This window comes from Heterocephalus glaber, unplaced genomic scaffold (assembly GCF_053883595.1).
Source record: "Heterocephalus glaber isolate CG9 unplaced genomic scaffold, H.glaber_assembly_v1.0 deba00001497, whole genome shotgun sequence".
In the NCBI taxonomy this organism is placed as follows: Eukaryota; Metazoa; Chordata; class Mammalia; order Rodentia; family Bathyergidae; genus Heterocephalus; species Heterocephalus glaber.
In genome coordinates, this window is record NW_028258320.1 from 50,305,803 (window position 1) to 50,321,355 (window position 15,553).

Genomic DNA, 15,553 nt, shown 5'->3' on the forward strand with positions numbered 1-15,553 from the left:
AACTGAGCTACTTCCCCTACCTTTTAAAAAACTATTATTATCATTATTTTATTTTGAGACAAGGTCTAAGTCTCTAAATTGCCCAGGCTGGCGCTCTAACTTGCAGTTCTCCTGTCTCAGCTTGTACTGGGATTGCAGGCATAAACCACCATACTTGGTTCTGCTCTCTGCCCTTATTCCAAATACTAGTCTTGTGACATTCAGCTAGGTGAAAACACCAGTCTGTGCTTTCTGCTCTTTCCTTGCAGAGAAGACTCTAAAATTCCAACCTCATGATCAGAAGAATCTCTAAAACGTCCTGGAGCGGTGGGCAGGGGGTAGGATTGTCCACTGGTTGCCTAGAGCTGGTAGTTCTCTGAAGAGCTAGTCTAGTGACTGAGCATGGTGTGCCTGTGCAGGTCTACAGCTCCTTGCCAAGTGTAATTCGAACTGAGCTCCCAGTGGGCTAGGATTGGCATCCTGGAGCAAGTGGGTGGGCCTAAATTACTGTCAGTCCAGGGCCAATGCCCGAGGTCATTACAGAGGGAGCACGGATGCACCAGCCCTTTCTTCTCTGCTATTGGTAGTGCAAGTCAAACTTCCCCTCCTACAGGATTAGAGGAATGGGAAGAAAGAATGGAACTGTACTTGGTGCTATGGTGAGTTTTTCATTGTTTCTTGTGCATCTTTTCTGTGTGTCAGGGGCCCAAGCTGGGACCTAAACTTCTCTGCTGGACCGGGTCCTCTCTCCCAGGGTGCGCTCCAGACTGTCCCCTGCAACATGCCCTAGGCTCAGTGGCTGGTTAGTGAGAGGTCAAAGGCAGAAAAAGAGAGGAGGGGGAGTGAGGACCGGTCGGCAGTGGAAACAGCAGATTGTGCCGGGCCAATGGCAGCAGCAGAAAGAAGTGGCACCAAATTCCCGCTGACCAATGGCGACGCAGAATTGAGGAAGCCTAATTAGCATTTCCCTCGGGGCTAGGGGTGGGGGAGCGCGGTGTAGGCGACTACAGTATTCCAGCCCACGAGTTGTGTATTAAAAAGCGTTAGATCACCTCTTTCCCGCACTCGTTTCCACGCTCGACTGCCTCCGCCAGTCTGAGATTTTTGTCCCTCGTTCTTAATAGAACGGACCTAAGAAAATACAGGTTACAATCACGTCACTGCCAGCGGTAGCCTTAAAAACCTAGCCGTGGGACATCCACGGACGGCAGTTTCGGTTCCGGACTTTCTTCGTGTGTGGAAGGCGCAAGAAGTGTTCAGAACCGCGGCGCACGGGACCTTCGCGCACAAGAGAGCTCTAGAAACGAAGTCTGTCCACCCTCGGCGCCTGTAGCCTGAATCCGCTCAGTGGTCTCAGCCCAGGGAATTGAATCTCCGCCTCTGATAGCCCAGATGCCTGCTCACATGCTGCAGGAGGTGAGTTTCCTGGGAACGGCCTGCGTCCAGCGTTAGCGAGCACTGATTGGCTTCTACTTGACTGCTGGGGAGAGAGAGTTCAGAGCTCTGGGAGGATTTGGTCCTGTTTCTCGAGTTGCTCTGTTTTCAGTTGGCTGCTCTGCTTTCATTTAGTACTAGATTATTAACAGGATATTTGATTTCTCAAGTTTTGTTCCTTAGATGTTCTTAAATGTAAAGAAAAATGCAGTCGTGCCAGCACCTATATGTATACACGCGAGGTTTCTTTTATGTGTTGCTGGGGTGCCGGTGTTTTCACTTTCCCTTCTGCCCCTTCACTCTGTGTTGCACTCCCAATCTGCACAGTTTTGGGGAAACTTCCCTCAGTTTCACTTTGGGGTACACTTCACCCTCACATGACCTGGGTGCCCTTTCCCCCAGCTACAGTTCTGAGCAAAGGCTCTGTGTCCCTCCTCCTTCCTCTCCTTCCAGATCTCCAGCTCCTACACGACCACCACCACCATCACAGCGCCTCCCTCTGACGACCTGCAGAATGGAGGCGAGAAGGTGGACAAAACGTCTCTCTACTCAGAAGACATTCGTCCTGAAATGAAAGATGACATTCGCGACCCCAACTATGAGGATGAGGAGGGTCCTGTGCCCAAGCTGGAGTATGTCTGGAGAAACATCATTCTGATGGCTCTGCTGCACGTGGGAGCCCTGTATGGGATAACACTAGTTCCCACCTGCAAGTTCTATACCTGGCTGTGGGGTAAGCAGGTTCCCTGACTCTGGCTAGTACCCCTGGATGCTCATACTGTTAAGAGATGGGGTCTTACACACAGCAGTGGCCCCTCTCTGTCAATATATCCCAGCCATCTACCCCCCTAGGAGGCTGACTATACTGGGAATGGAGCCCAGTGCGGTTGGGATGCAGGAGTGTCATTTCTGTTAGTTTCTTAACAGGGGTGTTGGAGAGTGGCTCCTGAGCCCATGTGCAGGGGCTGTGAGAGGAAGAACAGGGCCAGAGAGGCAGCTTCCCCTGAATGAGCTTTACTGTTTGAATCATTAGCTTGGCTCCCTGTCTCAAGCCTGCGTGCCACGAAAGAATCAAGACCCCTCTGTGGGAGACATGGGCTCCTGATACTAAACCAGGGGTTTCATGAGCTATGTGTTGAGCCCAGTCATGGTACAGAGTAAGGGAAAACTGCTTAGGACTGTAGATCATTGAAGAGAAAGTAACACAAAGGGGCTCACCCACAAAAATATGTCAGGCTGGTTTGACATGGAGGGAGATAAAGACAGCTCCTGTATTACCTAATTGCATAGACATGTTGCTCTTTTGCTCCAGGTATGACTCCAGGGTATACCATATGCCAGTCAACCAAATGTTTTTAGAATCTGATTGAAGAAGTGTTGCATGTTCAATTCTCCACCCAGCCTTCTCCAGCCCTTCTCTCCTGGGCCCTGGCATGTCAACCATCCCTATCCATCCCTCCATGACAGGGACAGCCAGGCCAGAGAAAGGAGTCCTATGCAGCTCCAGCCTTCAGGCTGCCTTAGTGAAGGAGATAGTTGCCACTGTTCACTTATCTGTCCTTAGCTAAACACTTTCAGGGATCTGTGGATGTGTGCCAAGAGCGAGCCTGTGTCCTGAATCTGAATCTCTACATATGTGCTTTTTATGTGCCTGCTCAGTGCTTTGTGAAGCAGGGAACAGCATGGAACTAGGTGTGTTATTTCTGCTTTCTCAGAGCTGGTGAGCCATGACTCCCTCTGTAGAAGACAACCAGAGGTTTTCTGGAAAAGTCTCAGGTGTGGGATACTTTCTGGTACCTGTGTTGGAAGGGAGTGATGTAAAAGGGCTAGTTGGCCAGGAATTAACAACTGTTCCCCCTAAATTTCATAGCTCTCAAAGATTATAAGATCTGGTCCCTCAAGTTTTGTCCTGGAAATTCTCCAGGAGCTGCAGGGAAATGCAACTGAAAGATCCTCTTTCTCAGAAACACTGTTTTTCCTGCTAATGATTGAGGACAACTGTACTTTGTCAAAATTAGGTTGGTTAGTTCCATAGGTGAGTTGTCAGTCATCCCAGTCTCACCATTCTTCCTATTTTAAGAGGCTTCTGTCTCATTTTGTGGTTTGTAAGAGCCTTGAAGACTCTTAGAGGAGTTGAAGAAGTATCTGTGGCGACAATGACAGCCAAAGGGCAAAACACTTCCAGTGTGCTTCTTAAGGCAAAGTGATGAGGTGTTGCCTAACCAGTGATGTGGATATTAACAATCCTTCTGTGGAAGAGAAAGAATGGGTGTAACTGGCTGCAGCATCCTATTTGACAGACTCAGATGTTAATAGAATGCCAGAGTGCCTATATTTTTTTCCAAATTATTCTCTACCTGTGGACATGTGTTTCAAGGGGCAACAGGCCACAGTAATTGGTGGTGTGAAACAAACTTGGATTTTTCCTTGGGCCTCAGCTGAGTGTTTTTGCTTTGCCTAAAGCCTGTTCCTTCTTCCTGGCCATTTCAGAGTTCTGGCTCCACTGGCCTTTTTACAGTTAGAGGTGTAGACACTGTATCAGGGAAGAAGGTCTCAGTCACCACATGGCTAAAGGCTACAGATCACCTGAGACCTCAATCCCAGCTCAGAGGGTTTGTGCCAGAACCTTCCATGGACAGATGCTGCCCCTGTGGCTCTTCTGGGGATTCTGTAGGAGAAACGGGACAGAGTGCAAGAGGGAAGAAAAGGAGAAGATACTGTTTAGTAAAGTGTTATCTTTGGCTGTAGAATAACACAAGATAGTTTGTTAAAATATGTGGTGTCTCTAGACATAACTAAGATCTGAGGATCCATAGTTTCCAGCTGCCTGCTAGGGATGACACATTATTAACAGTTCCTAATAAGGCCTCAGTTCTTGCTTCCCAGAGCTGCTGATCAGAAGAAGAAAGGTATATAGGTATATACTCAGCACCCCTTTCTCCACTAAAGATCATATGAGGATGGTGAGACAGACAGGACAATGTTTCAGTGTTCTGCCAGTTTTCACTGTCTCCCAGAATTATTTAGAATTAGCATTGATGGTCAGAGTCTGGGGTGACAGAGATGTTGCAGTGGAGAGACCTGGGACCTGGGCAAAGGTCATGTGAGGTGGATGGCAAAGCTGAAAGAAGAACTTGGTGACTGAAACTAGGCTGCAGGTTTTTTTTTTTGTTTTTTCAGACAGGGTCTCACTGTAGTTCAGATTGGCCTTAACTCATTATGTAGCCCAGGCTGGCCTCAAACTCACAAGGATCCTTCTGCCTCAGCCTCCTGAGTGCTGGGATTACAGGCGTGGCTCAGGGCTGCAGTTTTACTAGCCACGTGAGTTTGGATAAATGCTTAATCTTTCTCAGAATACATTTTCTCAGCTGCAGGGTGTGGTATGACTAGCACATGGTCCAATGAAGTTGTGCAGTGAATATGAGAATATACTTAAATTATTGCTGAAGTTCGAGCCACTGTGTGCAGGGCTTATGTTCTCTAATCTAGCTACAGTCCCTGATGCAATACTGAAACTTTTTTTTTTTTTTGCCAGCTGGAAAATAGCCACAGCTCTGTGCCCCAGGAGTGTCTACAATTTAGGGCTCCTCTAATTGGTCAGTGCCAAAATTGCTGACTGCTATTTTCAGAGCATCTGTGCTCATGGGTCCTAAGGTCTCTAGGAGTAACTCGTGGCACTGAACATTTTAGAGAAGGTCAGCTGAAGGTCAAAGGAGATAGGATATGGGATAAAGCCCTTTTAGGGCCAGGGATTTAGCTCAGTGGTTCTGGTGCCTGCCTCGAAAGCGCAAGGTCCTGAGTTCGATCACTGGTACCCCCCCCCAAAAAAGATAAAGCCCCTACAGACTAGGGCAGTAAGTGGCACAGTGGTGAGAGCCCTATTCGCTCTCCTGCCTGCCTGACTCCTTGGTTCAAGTGGTAACAGTTATGAGGCCTCAGAAATGAACTCATTGTTAGTATCCAGGGAAAGTAAACCCTCACACAGAGACTAAAGACACAAACTGACATCAGGAGTGTATTCCTTGATTGAACTTGCATGTTTGTGACCCCTCACTGTCTTGTCCTGGCAGCATGCATGTACTATGTAGTGAGTGGACTGGGCATCACAGCAGGAGCTCATCGCCTGTGGAGCCACCGAACTTATAAAGCACGGCTGCCCTTGAAGATCTTCCTGATCATTGCCAACACGATGGCGTTCCAGGTAAGAAGCTGTCACTGCTTGGCTTTCCTGTCTTTACCCTACTGATGATCTAGGGAGAAATGGATGGGACCAGTGTCCAGAGAAGAGCCCTAGCAGTAAGGCTACTGGCCTTTCCATTCTCCTGTGGTCACATAAGTATAGGATAAGTGTTGAGGTCCACCAAGCATGGAGTGATTTAGATTTACTAGGATAGAATATAGGTAAATGGGACAAGGTCTTCTGATATGGAGTCATTTTTTTATCCCAAGGTCCCTATGTTATCACACAGTATGACTATTGTGATTTTTCATCATGAGGGATCATGGTGCTAAGCCAGCCATTGACCCTGGTTTCCTGGGCAGTCAGTGGCACTAAACTCATACTTTATGGTGACCCCCTTAGGCCCTATGGCAACAGGATAGAAGATGATACGTTACGGACTCATGGCCGCTGATGTCAGATAATAAAAGCAAATATTTCCATAGTGTTGACTATGTCCTGGCCACTGTGCTAAACATTTGACCTAGATGAGGAAACTGGGTCATTGAGGTGTTGGGTAGAAAACTTTGTGACACTGTCTGGAGTTGCCATGTTTATTAACTCAGGTACCGAGGTTGGATCAGATAACACGTTTATAAGAGACAGAATGAAGAGAACTGGGAAGGTGACTCTCAGACTCTAGAAAGGGGCACAGGATAGCTTGTGCTGTGGGGCTTAGCTTGAGCAAGAGGAGAATAGGAAACAATTTCCTTGTCTTTACAATGTCTGAGGTGCTTACGTCCTTTGTATAATCATCTCTGCTCTAGCAAGTTAAACCTTGAGATTCTTGATGGTATCCTTGTGAGTCAAAGGAAAGGAGTAGAGACACAGATACATTTTTGAAGGGATGAAAAGAGTTCCAGAAAAGCCCAGAAGTCTTCTGGAAACATGGTCATGATCATGAGTTTCCTGAGGCCTTGTTACTGGGTTGAGTGACCTGTCATTTGGGGAGGTATCATTATAGAGCTCCCCATAGCTTTAGCCACAAAGCAGTGCCCTAGGACCTGATACGCTTGACTCATGCTCTATGCCCAAAGGTCCCTTCAGGACCTTCTCCTATATTCCTTGCTTGAAGAATTGCAGAAATTATCACAATGCTGGGATTTACCTCCATTCTCCCCAAACATCGCCTTTAGGACACACTAGTACTGTTTCTATGCTCTGTGTTTACAAAGGTCTTTTCCACATAAGTTTTGGGGCAAGTATTTTTTTTTTTTTTTGGTACCAGGGATTGAACTCTGGACCTTCTGCTTTTGAAGCAGGTGGCAGAACCACTGAGCTAAATCCCTGGCCCCTGGGGCAAGTATGTGAAAGAATGTGATTCTTCCATGTCTCCTTTGCACCCAGACTCTTGGGGACTTGGTGAGGCTTGGGCTGAGAGCCCTGAGCCCGTGCAGACATTTGGGCACTGAATTTACCCAGAAGGTCATCTCTCTTCAGGCCTGTGTTCCTTTTCTCTGTCCTCCAGAATGATGTGTATGAATGGGCCCGAGACCATCGTGCCCACCACAAGTTCTCAGAGACACATGCTGACCCTCACAATTCCCGACGCGGCTTTTTCTTCTCTCACGTGGGTTGGCTGCTTGTGCGAAAACACCCAGCAGTCAAAGAGAAGGGCAAGTTGCTTGACATGTCTGATCTAAAAGCTGAGAAACTGGTGATGTTCCAGAGGAGGTGAGTGATGGCAGAATGGAGATAAGGATGTAGTTCTGAACATCTGGAGTTCACAGACCCAGTCTTTTCTCTTACAATTTATAAAATAAAAGCAGAAGGTTTATGAGTTTGCATGTTCAAATCATCATTTAAAATTCCAATTTTATTATTTCACAGATCCATAGTAATAAACTAAAACTCTATGAGTTATTTTAGTGAAATGAATTCATTGCAAACAAATGTTTATTGACGAACAATCAGAGACCCTAAGATGAATGCAGCTAAGTCTTACCTTCAAGAATTATGAAACCTCTTGGGAAGGGGAAGGATAAGCCAAGTGCCCAAATAGTCATGATACAAGGTAGAATATTTTCTGTAGCTGACAGGTATAAGGAGGAGGGAGCTTGCTTGGTGGGGAAATCTAGGGAAGGATTATAAACAATCTACACAGTGATTGATTTTTATAATTTTAGTGAGCCAGGATACTGCAAACAGAAAGAAAAAGGTGAGGTAAAGCCTGAAACAGGTTTCCGAAACATAGCCCTTCTATTGAAGTATAGGGGCTACAGGAAAAAGGACTTCTAGAGTGACTGAAGGTGTCATGGAGAGTCCTGGTCACAGACTACCATATGATTCATTTGGCTAAAGGTAGCCACTGAATGGAGCAATGTGCACAGCCACAGGTGAGCTGCAGGACAGGGAAGAAACTAAGGAACTAGAGATGAGAGGCAGTGTCACTGAAAGAAGTTAGGAAGGGCCCAGGTTGGGGAAGCAGTGGAAACAGGAATGGAAAGGAGTTGGACACAAGGAATGTGAAGAACATAAAAGCAGAAGGGATGACTGCTGAAGGCATGCAGGCCTTGGAATGTCAGTGGCCTGGTCTAAGACCTGCAGGTGATTGAGAACACTCATTGTACCTCCTGAGGGGAAAGCAAAGCAAAGGATTAGGGGCTAGTAGCAGGAAATGCAGGCACAGCACTTAACAGCCCCTCTGCCAATGGCCAAGATAGGCAAGTTAAAGGAGCCGAGGGACAGATACACACAGCAGCCTGGGTGCGGAATTCTGCTGATGAATTTGTGATTTGACCTTTGGCTCTTTAACTGTCCTGACCTTACAGTATCATGAAAAGGAACGTTGGATTTCAAGTCAGGAAACAGATGTCCAAATCCTTGCTGCACTGTTTCCTAGTGGGGAAATCCTTAAGTAATTTAATGTGTCCACATTGTCTCATGTGCAGAGTGAGATAATAACATTATGCTCAAAAGATTTGATGCTAGTTTCTGTCCCCTGCATTCATAGTGTAGGAGGAAAAATATAGTCCTGGCCAGTGAGAATGGAAAATAAGGTAAGCGTAAGAGGCCTTTCTCCAAACTCAGTGTGTGCTTTCTCAATGTAGGTATTATATACCCGGTCTTCTGTTGCTGTGCTTCATCCTGCCCACACTGGTCCCCTGGTATTTTTGGGGTGAAACTTTTCAACACAGCTTGTATGTTGCCACCTTCCTGAGATACTCCCTAGTGCTCAATGCCACCTGGCTGGTGAACAGTGCTGCCCACCTCTATGGATATCGCCCATATGACAAGAACATTAACTCTCGGGAGAACATTCTGGTTTCACTAGGAGCTGTGGGTAAGTCAGCTGTTCATAACGAGATCAAATCACATGTCTGCTGATTAGGGTCTTTGGGTAGACGCCATGCAACCAGAACAACCAGTTTTTATGACCAATTTGTAGCTCAGTTTTTCAAGGTATAACTAGGGTGCAGTATATTGGGAAGCCCTTAAGAGAGGTAGGTATCAACTCTTATGTAAAATGGAAAGGGTGAAAAATTTAAGTTGTAAACAACATCTCTTAATGCTTACCTATATTGTGTCCTTTTGAGTTTTCCTTTTTCTAGTTACCTCTGACAGGGCTGTAGTCTACATGAAGCAAGGAATGCATAAATTAAAAAGTAGGGTGATCTGCATAGCTGGTGAGCCTACTGCTTTATATTTAAATGTGCTGTGTAAAATGTAGAAGAATTATAAATTAGTTTTTAAAAGTTGGACATGCCATACTTTTTTTTTCGATATAGTACTGGCAGTTCAACTCAGAATATTCACTCTGAGCTACATCTGCAGCCTTTAAAATTTTCTTTTCTTTTAAAATAAATTTTGAGGTAGGGTCTTGCTAAGTTGTCCAGGGTAGGTGTGAAATTGTGATCTTTCTGACCCAGATTACCAGAGTGCGGGGATTGTAGGCATGCACGATCATGACCAGCATCATGCCATATAATATTCTGCTTACTGATCTGATATTGACTATTCTTAAATTTTATTCTCTCTATAATTTCAGTTCCAATTGCCAGATCAAAGAAATCAGGGTTCTACCATCTGTGTCCACTTTTTCCTCCTTCCAGATGAATATAGACTGACTAAGGCCTCAAGTTAGCTTTCTTATACAGACCCAGGGACCTCTTGTCACCATCAATCAGAAATGTTATTCATCCAGTACCACTTAGCCAATTGTACTGTTCACAGATTTGTTCACATCATTGCTTAATACTCATTAACCTGGGTCATGTTTATTACCATTTTTTAAAGCATTTTTCCTATTTCTTTCATATTCCATATATTTCTCTCCTCCCTTCAGGCGTCTTGTACATCGTGCATGTTCATAATGTGAAATAAATTACCCACATTATACAAATCTGAGATTTTCATAGAATTGGAATAATCTAGATTGAGATATATGTGTCCTGTATTGGAAAAAGAATTGTAGTGAGCTGCCAGCCTCCTACTTTGTCCCTACTGTCATTCACTTCTCCAAATATACTCTTTCTTCCCTCTCACCTCGTCCTTTGCTCTCCTCCAGCTCTGTTTCCTGCCATTCTAATCCCTTTGTTCCTTGAATTATCTACCACAGCTACAAGCTTACTTGTCTCAGATACAGCTGATATTGCTCTAGCCTTCCTTGGGCTGACTCTGTCCCGATTCCTATTTGTGTCCCTCCTCTCCCTGTGTCTTTAAATTTTAACACCCACACATATAGGCCTGGTGAACTGAACACTCCCTCAGAGCCTCACTGTAAAACCCTGCCTGGAAGCTAGCAATTTTCTGTCATCACCTCAGCCTTGGCATTATCCATGCACCAACTTCTACCCCACTCCCTTCTCATTTCTCACCATGGACAACCCAGTGTCTAGAGGGCTTTATACCTTGAGAACCCCTGGTTGGTCATTTCTTTGGCAGGACTTTCTCTCACTTCTCATTCATTTCATTTCTAGCCTATCTGAGAGTTTCTTTGTTCATGTGTCCAATAACCTATCTTACTGCCTATTCTTTACCCTGATCTGATAAGGGTCAGTGACTTCTGTATTGGAATAGATTCAGAACGAAGAGTCTTGCCAAGACTTGGCAAATATTTGCCCATTATGGAAATTAGCTTCATCTAGAATTTCTTTATTTCCTCTCCAGCAAAATGAAAGTCTCCCAGCAGTTCTCAGAATGTCTGAAGTTAGAGGGAATCTCTATACTCAGAGCAGTTCTATTTCATTAGGACCTCTCTGGCCTCAGGGTCAAAGCTTAGAGAATCATAAGCCACAGTAGCTTGCTGTGAACTGGCATTGCCTGTGGAGATTCTGCCCATCTCTGGGCCTCCTTTTCTCTGACTTTTGCCTGCTGCCATCCATTCTCTTGGAACCTCTGACTTAAAAAGGGAGCATCCATACAGTAGGGAAAGGTCTGCTGCTTACATTTCTTTGTAAGGAAGCCATAGTCTTTCTTCCACACTCTGCTCTTCCCACCCCACTCCAACACAGGCAAATACAGAGCCTGTGGAGTCTCAGGCTATTACTTGCTGACACTCTGGCATTTTCCAGCATAAGATTTATTCCCAGCACTACAACTTCTCTCTATTCTTCTTATCCTCTGGAGTTACTTTCTGTCACAAAGGCTTCTAGACAACCTGGTAACAAGGAATCAACTCATTGCTAAAAATGCCTCTTGAGGCATCTACAGTATTTGCTTCAGAGTAGAAGAGTGGGGGTTTATCTACTCACTCAGCAACACCAGGTTTCTATGAGGTTTGAGGTACCCTGCCAGGTAAGAGGTATGCAGAGATGAGGAAGACTGCATCTATACAGTTCTATCATTTCTCTTTTTGTTTTTGTTCCAGGTGAGGGCTTCCACAACTACCACCACTCCTTCCCCTATGACTACTCTGCCAGTGAGTACCGCTGGCACATCAATTTAACCACATTCTTCATTGATTGCATGGCTGCCCTTGGTCTGGCTTATGATCGGAAGAGAGTATCCAAGGCTGCTGTCTTGGCCAAGATTAAAAGAACTGGAGATGGAAGCTACAAGAGTGGTTGAGTTTTGAATCATCCAGGTTCTTCTTCCAAAAGTCAGCTGGGTACTTGTTTAACGTTGTGTTAATTAACTACTGAGTAATGCTTCCTAGGTGGTATAGGTGATGACCTTAACTCATTCCAGCACAGTATTCTTGTAAAATGCACAAGCATTGAAAGGTAATAACTCTACTTTATGCTACTTAGCTGGTAGACTTTTCTTCTCTCTCTTCCGTTCCCAGTTTCCTTTTTGTTGCTTAGTCTCTATTACCTTCCTTTCTTTCTACCCTCACTGCCTCCCATGCAAGCAATTGGTCAGCCATAAATTGGTATCCACCTTCCAAAGCCTGGCAGCCTTTCTAGAGTATAAAAGTAAAGCCCCTTGCTCTAGATAACTCTTTTTCCTTGATCCCTCCTGAGCTTCAAGTTATTCCACGAAGTCTGATGCAAAGTTCCTATTTACTGTCATCAGGCCATCCATTGCAAGATGAAACAGAAAATAACTTTGAGAAAGAATTTGCAAAGTTGGTAAATCATCATGCAAGATTGTTATTATGCAGGATAATAAGTAAAGTTGGGAGTTGAGCTGGGAAACTGAGCATGGGTAATCTCTTACTGTAATCAGTCCAGGTTTCTTGTTCAGAAAGACATGGAGGTCCTCCTCACATCTTTCTTCCTTTCTCTTCTGACTCTGAGTAGAGAATGGCTATTGAGCCTGGTGATCCTAGGATACAATAACATATCTCAGTGTCTTCATATAGGACACTGACAACAAAGGAGAAGAATTTAATAAATAGGAAAAGTAGTTTTTGCTGGGGAAGGATGTTTTCTTTTTAATAAAAAGGTGATTTCTTATTTCAGAGAATAAGAAGTCTTTAGGTGAGCTTTGTCCAGAATTGGTGTGTACAGGAGCTCATGGAGTTTTGAGGACTCTGTGAGTTGCTTATCCAATTCTGTCATCTTTTTTTCTGTGCCATCCACAGGATATTTGTCACTTCACTTATAGTAATAGGATGACTGTGGCATTTTTGTACATCTAACCATGGAAGAATTTTAGGAGGTGAACTTGGAAGTTAAATATACATACATATATAATCTTCATTGGAACATGAAACTATTTATATTGCTTCCTCTGAAAAATAAATGTTAAAGAAACATGAAGGAGAGGAGGAATTCCTCATCTGGGGTAACTATTTCTCCCAATGTTGAGCAGGTGATGGACAAGTTGAGGGGTAGCATCTATAGCCAATCCCAAGGAACTTTCCAAAATAAGGGCTCTGAGAACATATTTCTAGTGGGATTCAGAAGTTACTGAGTAAGCTATTGGGTCTTCTAGTGAAATGAGTTAGACATTAGATCCTTTCAATACAATTTCTCCTTGGATTGAGTAGAAACTAGACTCCTCCCTACTTTTCCCTCATTTTTTGCTTTGTCACATCCAGCCTACATGCAGGACTGCCTGAGGGATGGGGTAGGAATCTTTAACCAACCTGATTCTTGATTCCTGGCTCTATCCCATCTCTCCTTGTTCTCATTATTCCCTGATATTTTCTTTTTGCTCTGGGTAGGCAGCTTCCTGTTTGTATCCAAGGCAGCGAGGACTTGATATCCAGGCAGCTCCCTTGCCTACAGTCAAAATGCTAATTGTCTCCAAACTGCCAAGTCCCGTTAGCAATGTCCTGACTATCCTTTTGTGTAGTCTCCAGATCTTCTATACCTCCACACCTGGGGTTACTGGCACACTGATATCTTGAGAAATTTGGCAAATCTTCTAGAGAAATCCTGAGCTCAAAGAGACTGTCTTTCATGAGTTATGGCTAAGCCAAATGCACATTGTGCCAATGAACCAGCCACAGAAAAAAGGCAAGGTTTATTGTTAGTTTCTCTGTCTGGGTCAGAGCAGAGAGCATGTTCAGTGTCCCTTTTGTGTTTAGAAAAGCTATTCGGCCAAATCAGTGCTTCCAGATGACAGTGCAATGAGGAGGATGAAGGAGAAAACCTAGTCCCTTAGGAAGCACAAGAAGCAGAGGCAAATTCCCAAGTGCCTCACATTAAAAAGAGGCCATAATCCCAAGATAAATGTGGCATGTCATGCCACATAATCCATGATAGTAAGATAAAAGGAAGCTGGAAAAATACAGAACATTAGTGATTAGTGTCTTGAAGATCATAGGCCTCTCTTGTCCCTTTAACTCAGGCATCAATGCAAAAGCCTGTCTCTGCTCTATCAGGATTGGCAGTGTTTGATACCAAATCCATGTCTACTATTGAGCCCCATTGGTCAGGGAGCAGGGCCTTTCTTCCTGTGTTAATTGAATAGAGGTTCTAGGGACAAGCCTGCATGAGGGCAGCCTTGTCTTTGAGCTGTTCAGTAAAGAATCTCTGGGAAGATCACTGAAGATAAGATCTGCTATCCTGAGTGCCTACCCCTTGGAAATGCCTTTTAGGTAGTTTTAATTCTATAGGTCATCAGATGCCAGCTTTATAATCCATGAAAAATAAACTCAATTTTCTCTTACTGAATCCTATTCCATAGATCTGATTCACGCCATTTCCTATAAAAAGCTGGGCACAGACCTTAAGCTGCAGGCCCCAGGGAATATGTTGGTCTGAACATAAAGGCTTGTCAGATCAATAAGAAACACTATATTCAAGATTCTAAAGCTTAATTCAAGCAACACATTAATAAGAAACTCAGATCTGATCAAGAGTGAATTTCTAGCAGTCCTTACCTTGTGGACTGCTGACAACTTATTTGAGTGCCTTACCTCTTTTCTATTCCATGTTGAATATGAGTCTTCCTTCACTGCCTCTGTGGAGTCCCTTAATACCTTTGAGCCTCCAGCATGGCAGATATAAAAAGTGGCCTAGCTTGAGTATTACAAGTACTTCAATCTGCAGGATTCAATTATGGGCTTAATTTTGGAAACTTGTCTTAGGGCTGTTTTTATTAAGTGCTCAGATTTGATGGAGGGTGGAAGTAGTTTGAACATATTTGATTTGTAGTATTTTTAGATTAAACAATGATTGTAACATTTAAAACGGAAGTTTTCCTCCAAGGTTAGCTATTATCCTGCATATTTTCTTTGTACAGATAGCAATAGTGAGTCCTACATTAACGATGGTAGAGCCCTCTTGACCTAATCACTTCTTAATAGTCCGAACTCTCCATAATACTGCATTGGAGACATAGTTTTTAACTCTTGAATTTTATGGGATACATTCAGACCACAGCATTGGACACATGACTTTGTTATAATGTGTCTCACTATTCCTTCTATTATGAGGTAGCAATGTTGACCAACCTCTTAGTTCAGGTTTCAGGTGTGACTAATGCTTTTAATAAAGTTTTAAAATCCTCACCAGGGAAATTCTCAAGTACTATGTATTTTTATTATAGCAATGTCTACCATGTACTTAACATGTACCTAAGTGCCGAATGGCATCATTATTCCAAACCATTCTCTTGAGAGATTAATGCATTTGAGTGTTGGATAATTAGCCAGACAAAATTTGAGAATTCGTATTGTTGCTATAAAAACATGCAGGATACCTTTTCCTTCCTTGGGTGGCATTTTTCCTTTTTTATGACATATTAGTTATTTGTAACCTAAGAATAATTTTGTAATTTCTGTTAATCAACTGAAGCTATTTCTACTGACTTGAGATGTGCTTGTTCATAATAAAAATGAATTGAATCTGATTTTACTGTGTTTCGGAGCTTTTTGGTTGTGCTATTATAGTCTTGGGAACTGTCTCTGTGGCTCTCCACCATATCCATGTCATGCACCTTTAAAAGTAAAACATATAAAAGATACAGGATTGACTCATACCCCAGTAAATGGTCCTGTGCCTTTGAAAGGTAATTGGAGGTTAAGATCTGGGAAGCAGGAAACTTGCTGCCTTTAAATCACACACGTTACCACAATTTGGCACC

At 43.8% G+C, this 15,553-nt stretch overlaps 1 protein-coding gene across 2 annotated transcripts; it reads left to right on the plus strand.

Annotated features, from left to right (window-relative positions):
- Positions 1–500: 500 nt before the first annotated feature.
- Positions 501–15,319, plus strand: LOC101720934 (acyl-CoA desaturase 1-like). 2 transcript variants are annotated; one of them, XM_004838666.4, is made up of 7 exons: positions 501–638; positions 1,104–1,395; positions 1,867–2,146; positions 5,484–5,614; positions 7,101–7,306; positions 8,683–8,915; positions 11,442–15,319. In XM_004838666.4, the coding sequence occupies exons 2-7, from the start codon at positions 1,372–1,374 to the stop codon at positions 11,639–11,641; spliced, it is 1,074 nt and encodes a 357-aa protein (XP_004838723.1). In that variant the 5' UTR covers positions 501–638; positions 1,104–1,371; the 3' UTR covers positions 11,642–15,319. The 2 variants fall into 2 exon arrangements, with proteins under 2 accessions (XP_004838723.1, XP_087041251.1); XM_087185125.1 differs by lacking the exon at positions 501–638 and having other exon boundaries at positions 963–1,395.
- The last annotated feature ends 234 nt before the right edge of the window (positions 15,320–15,553 follow it).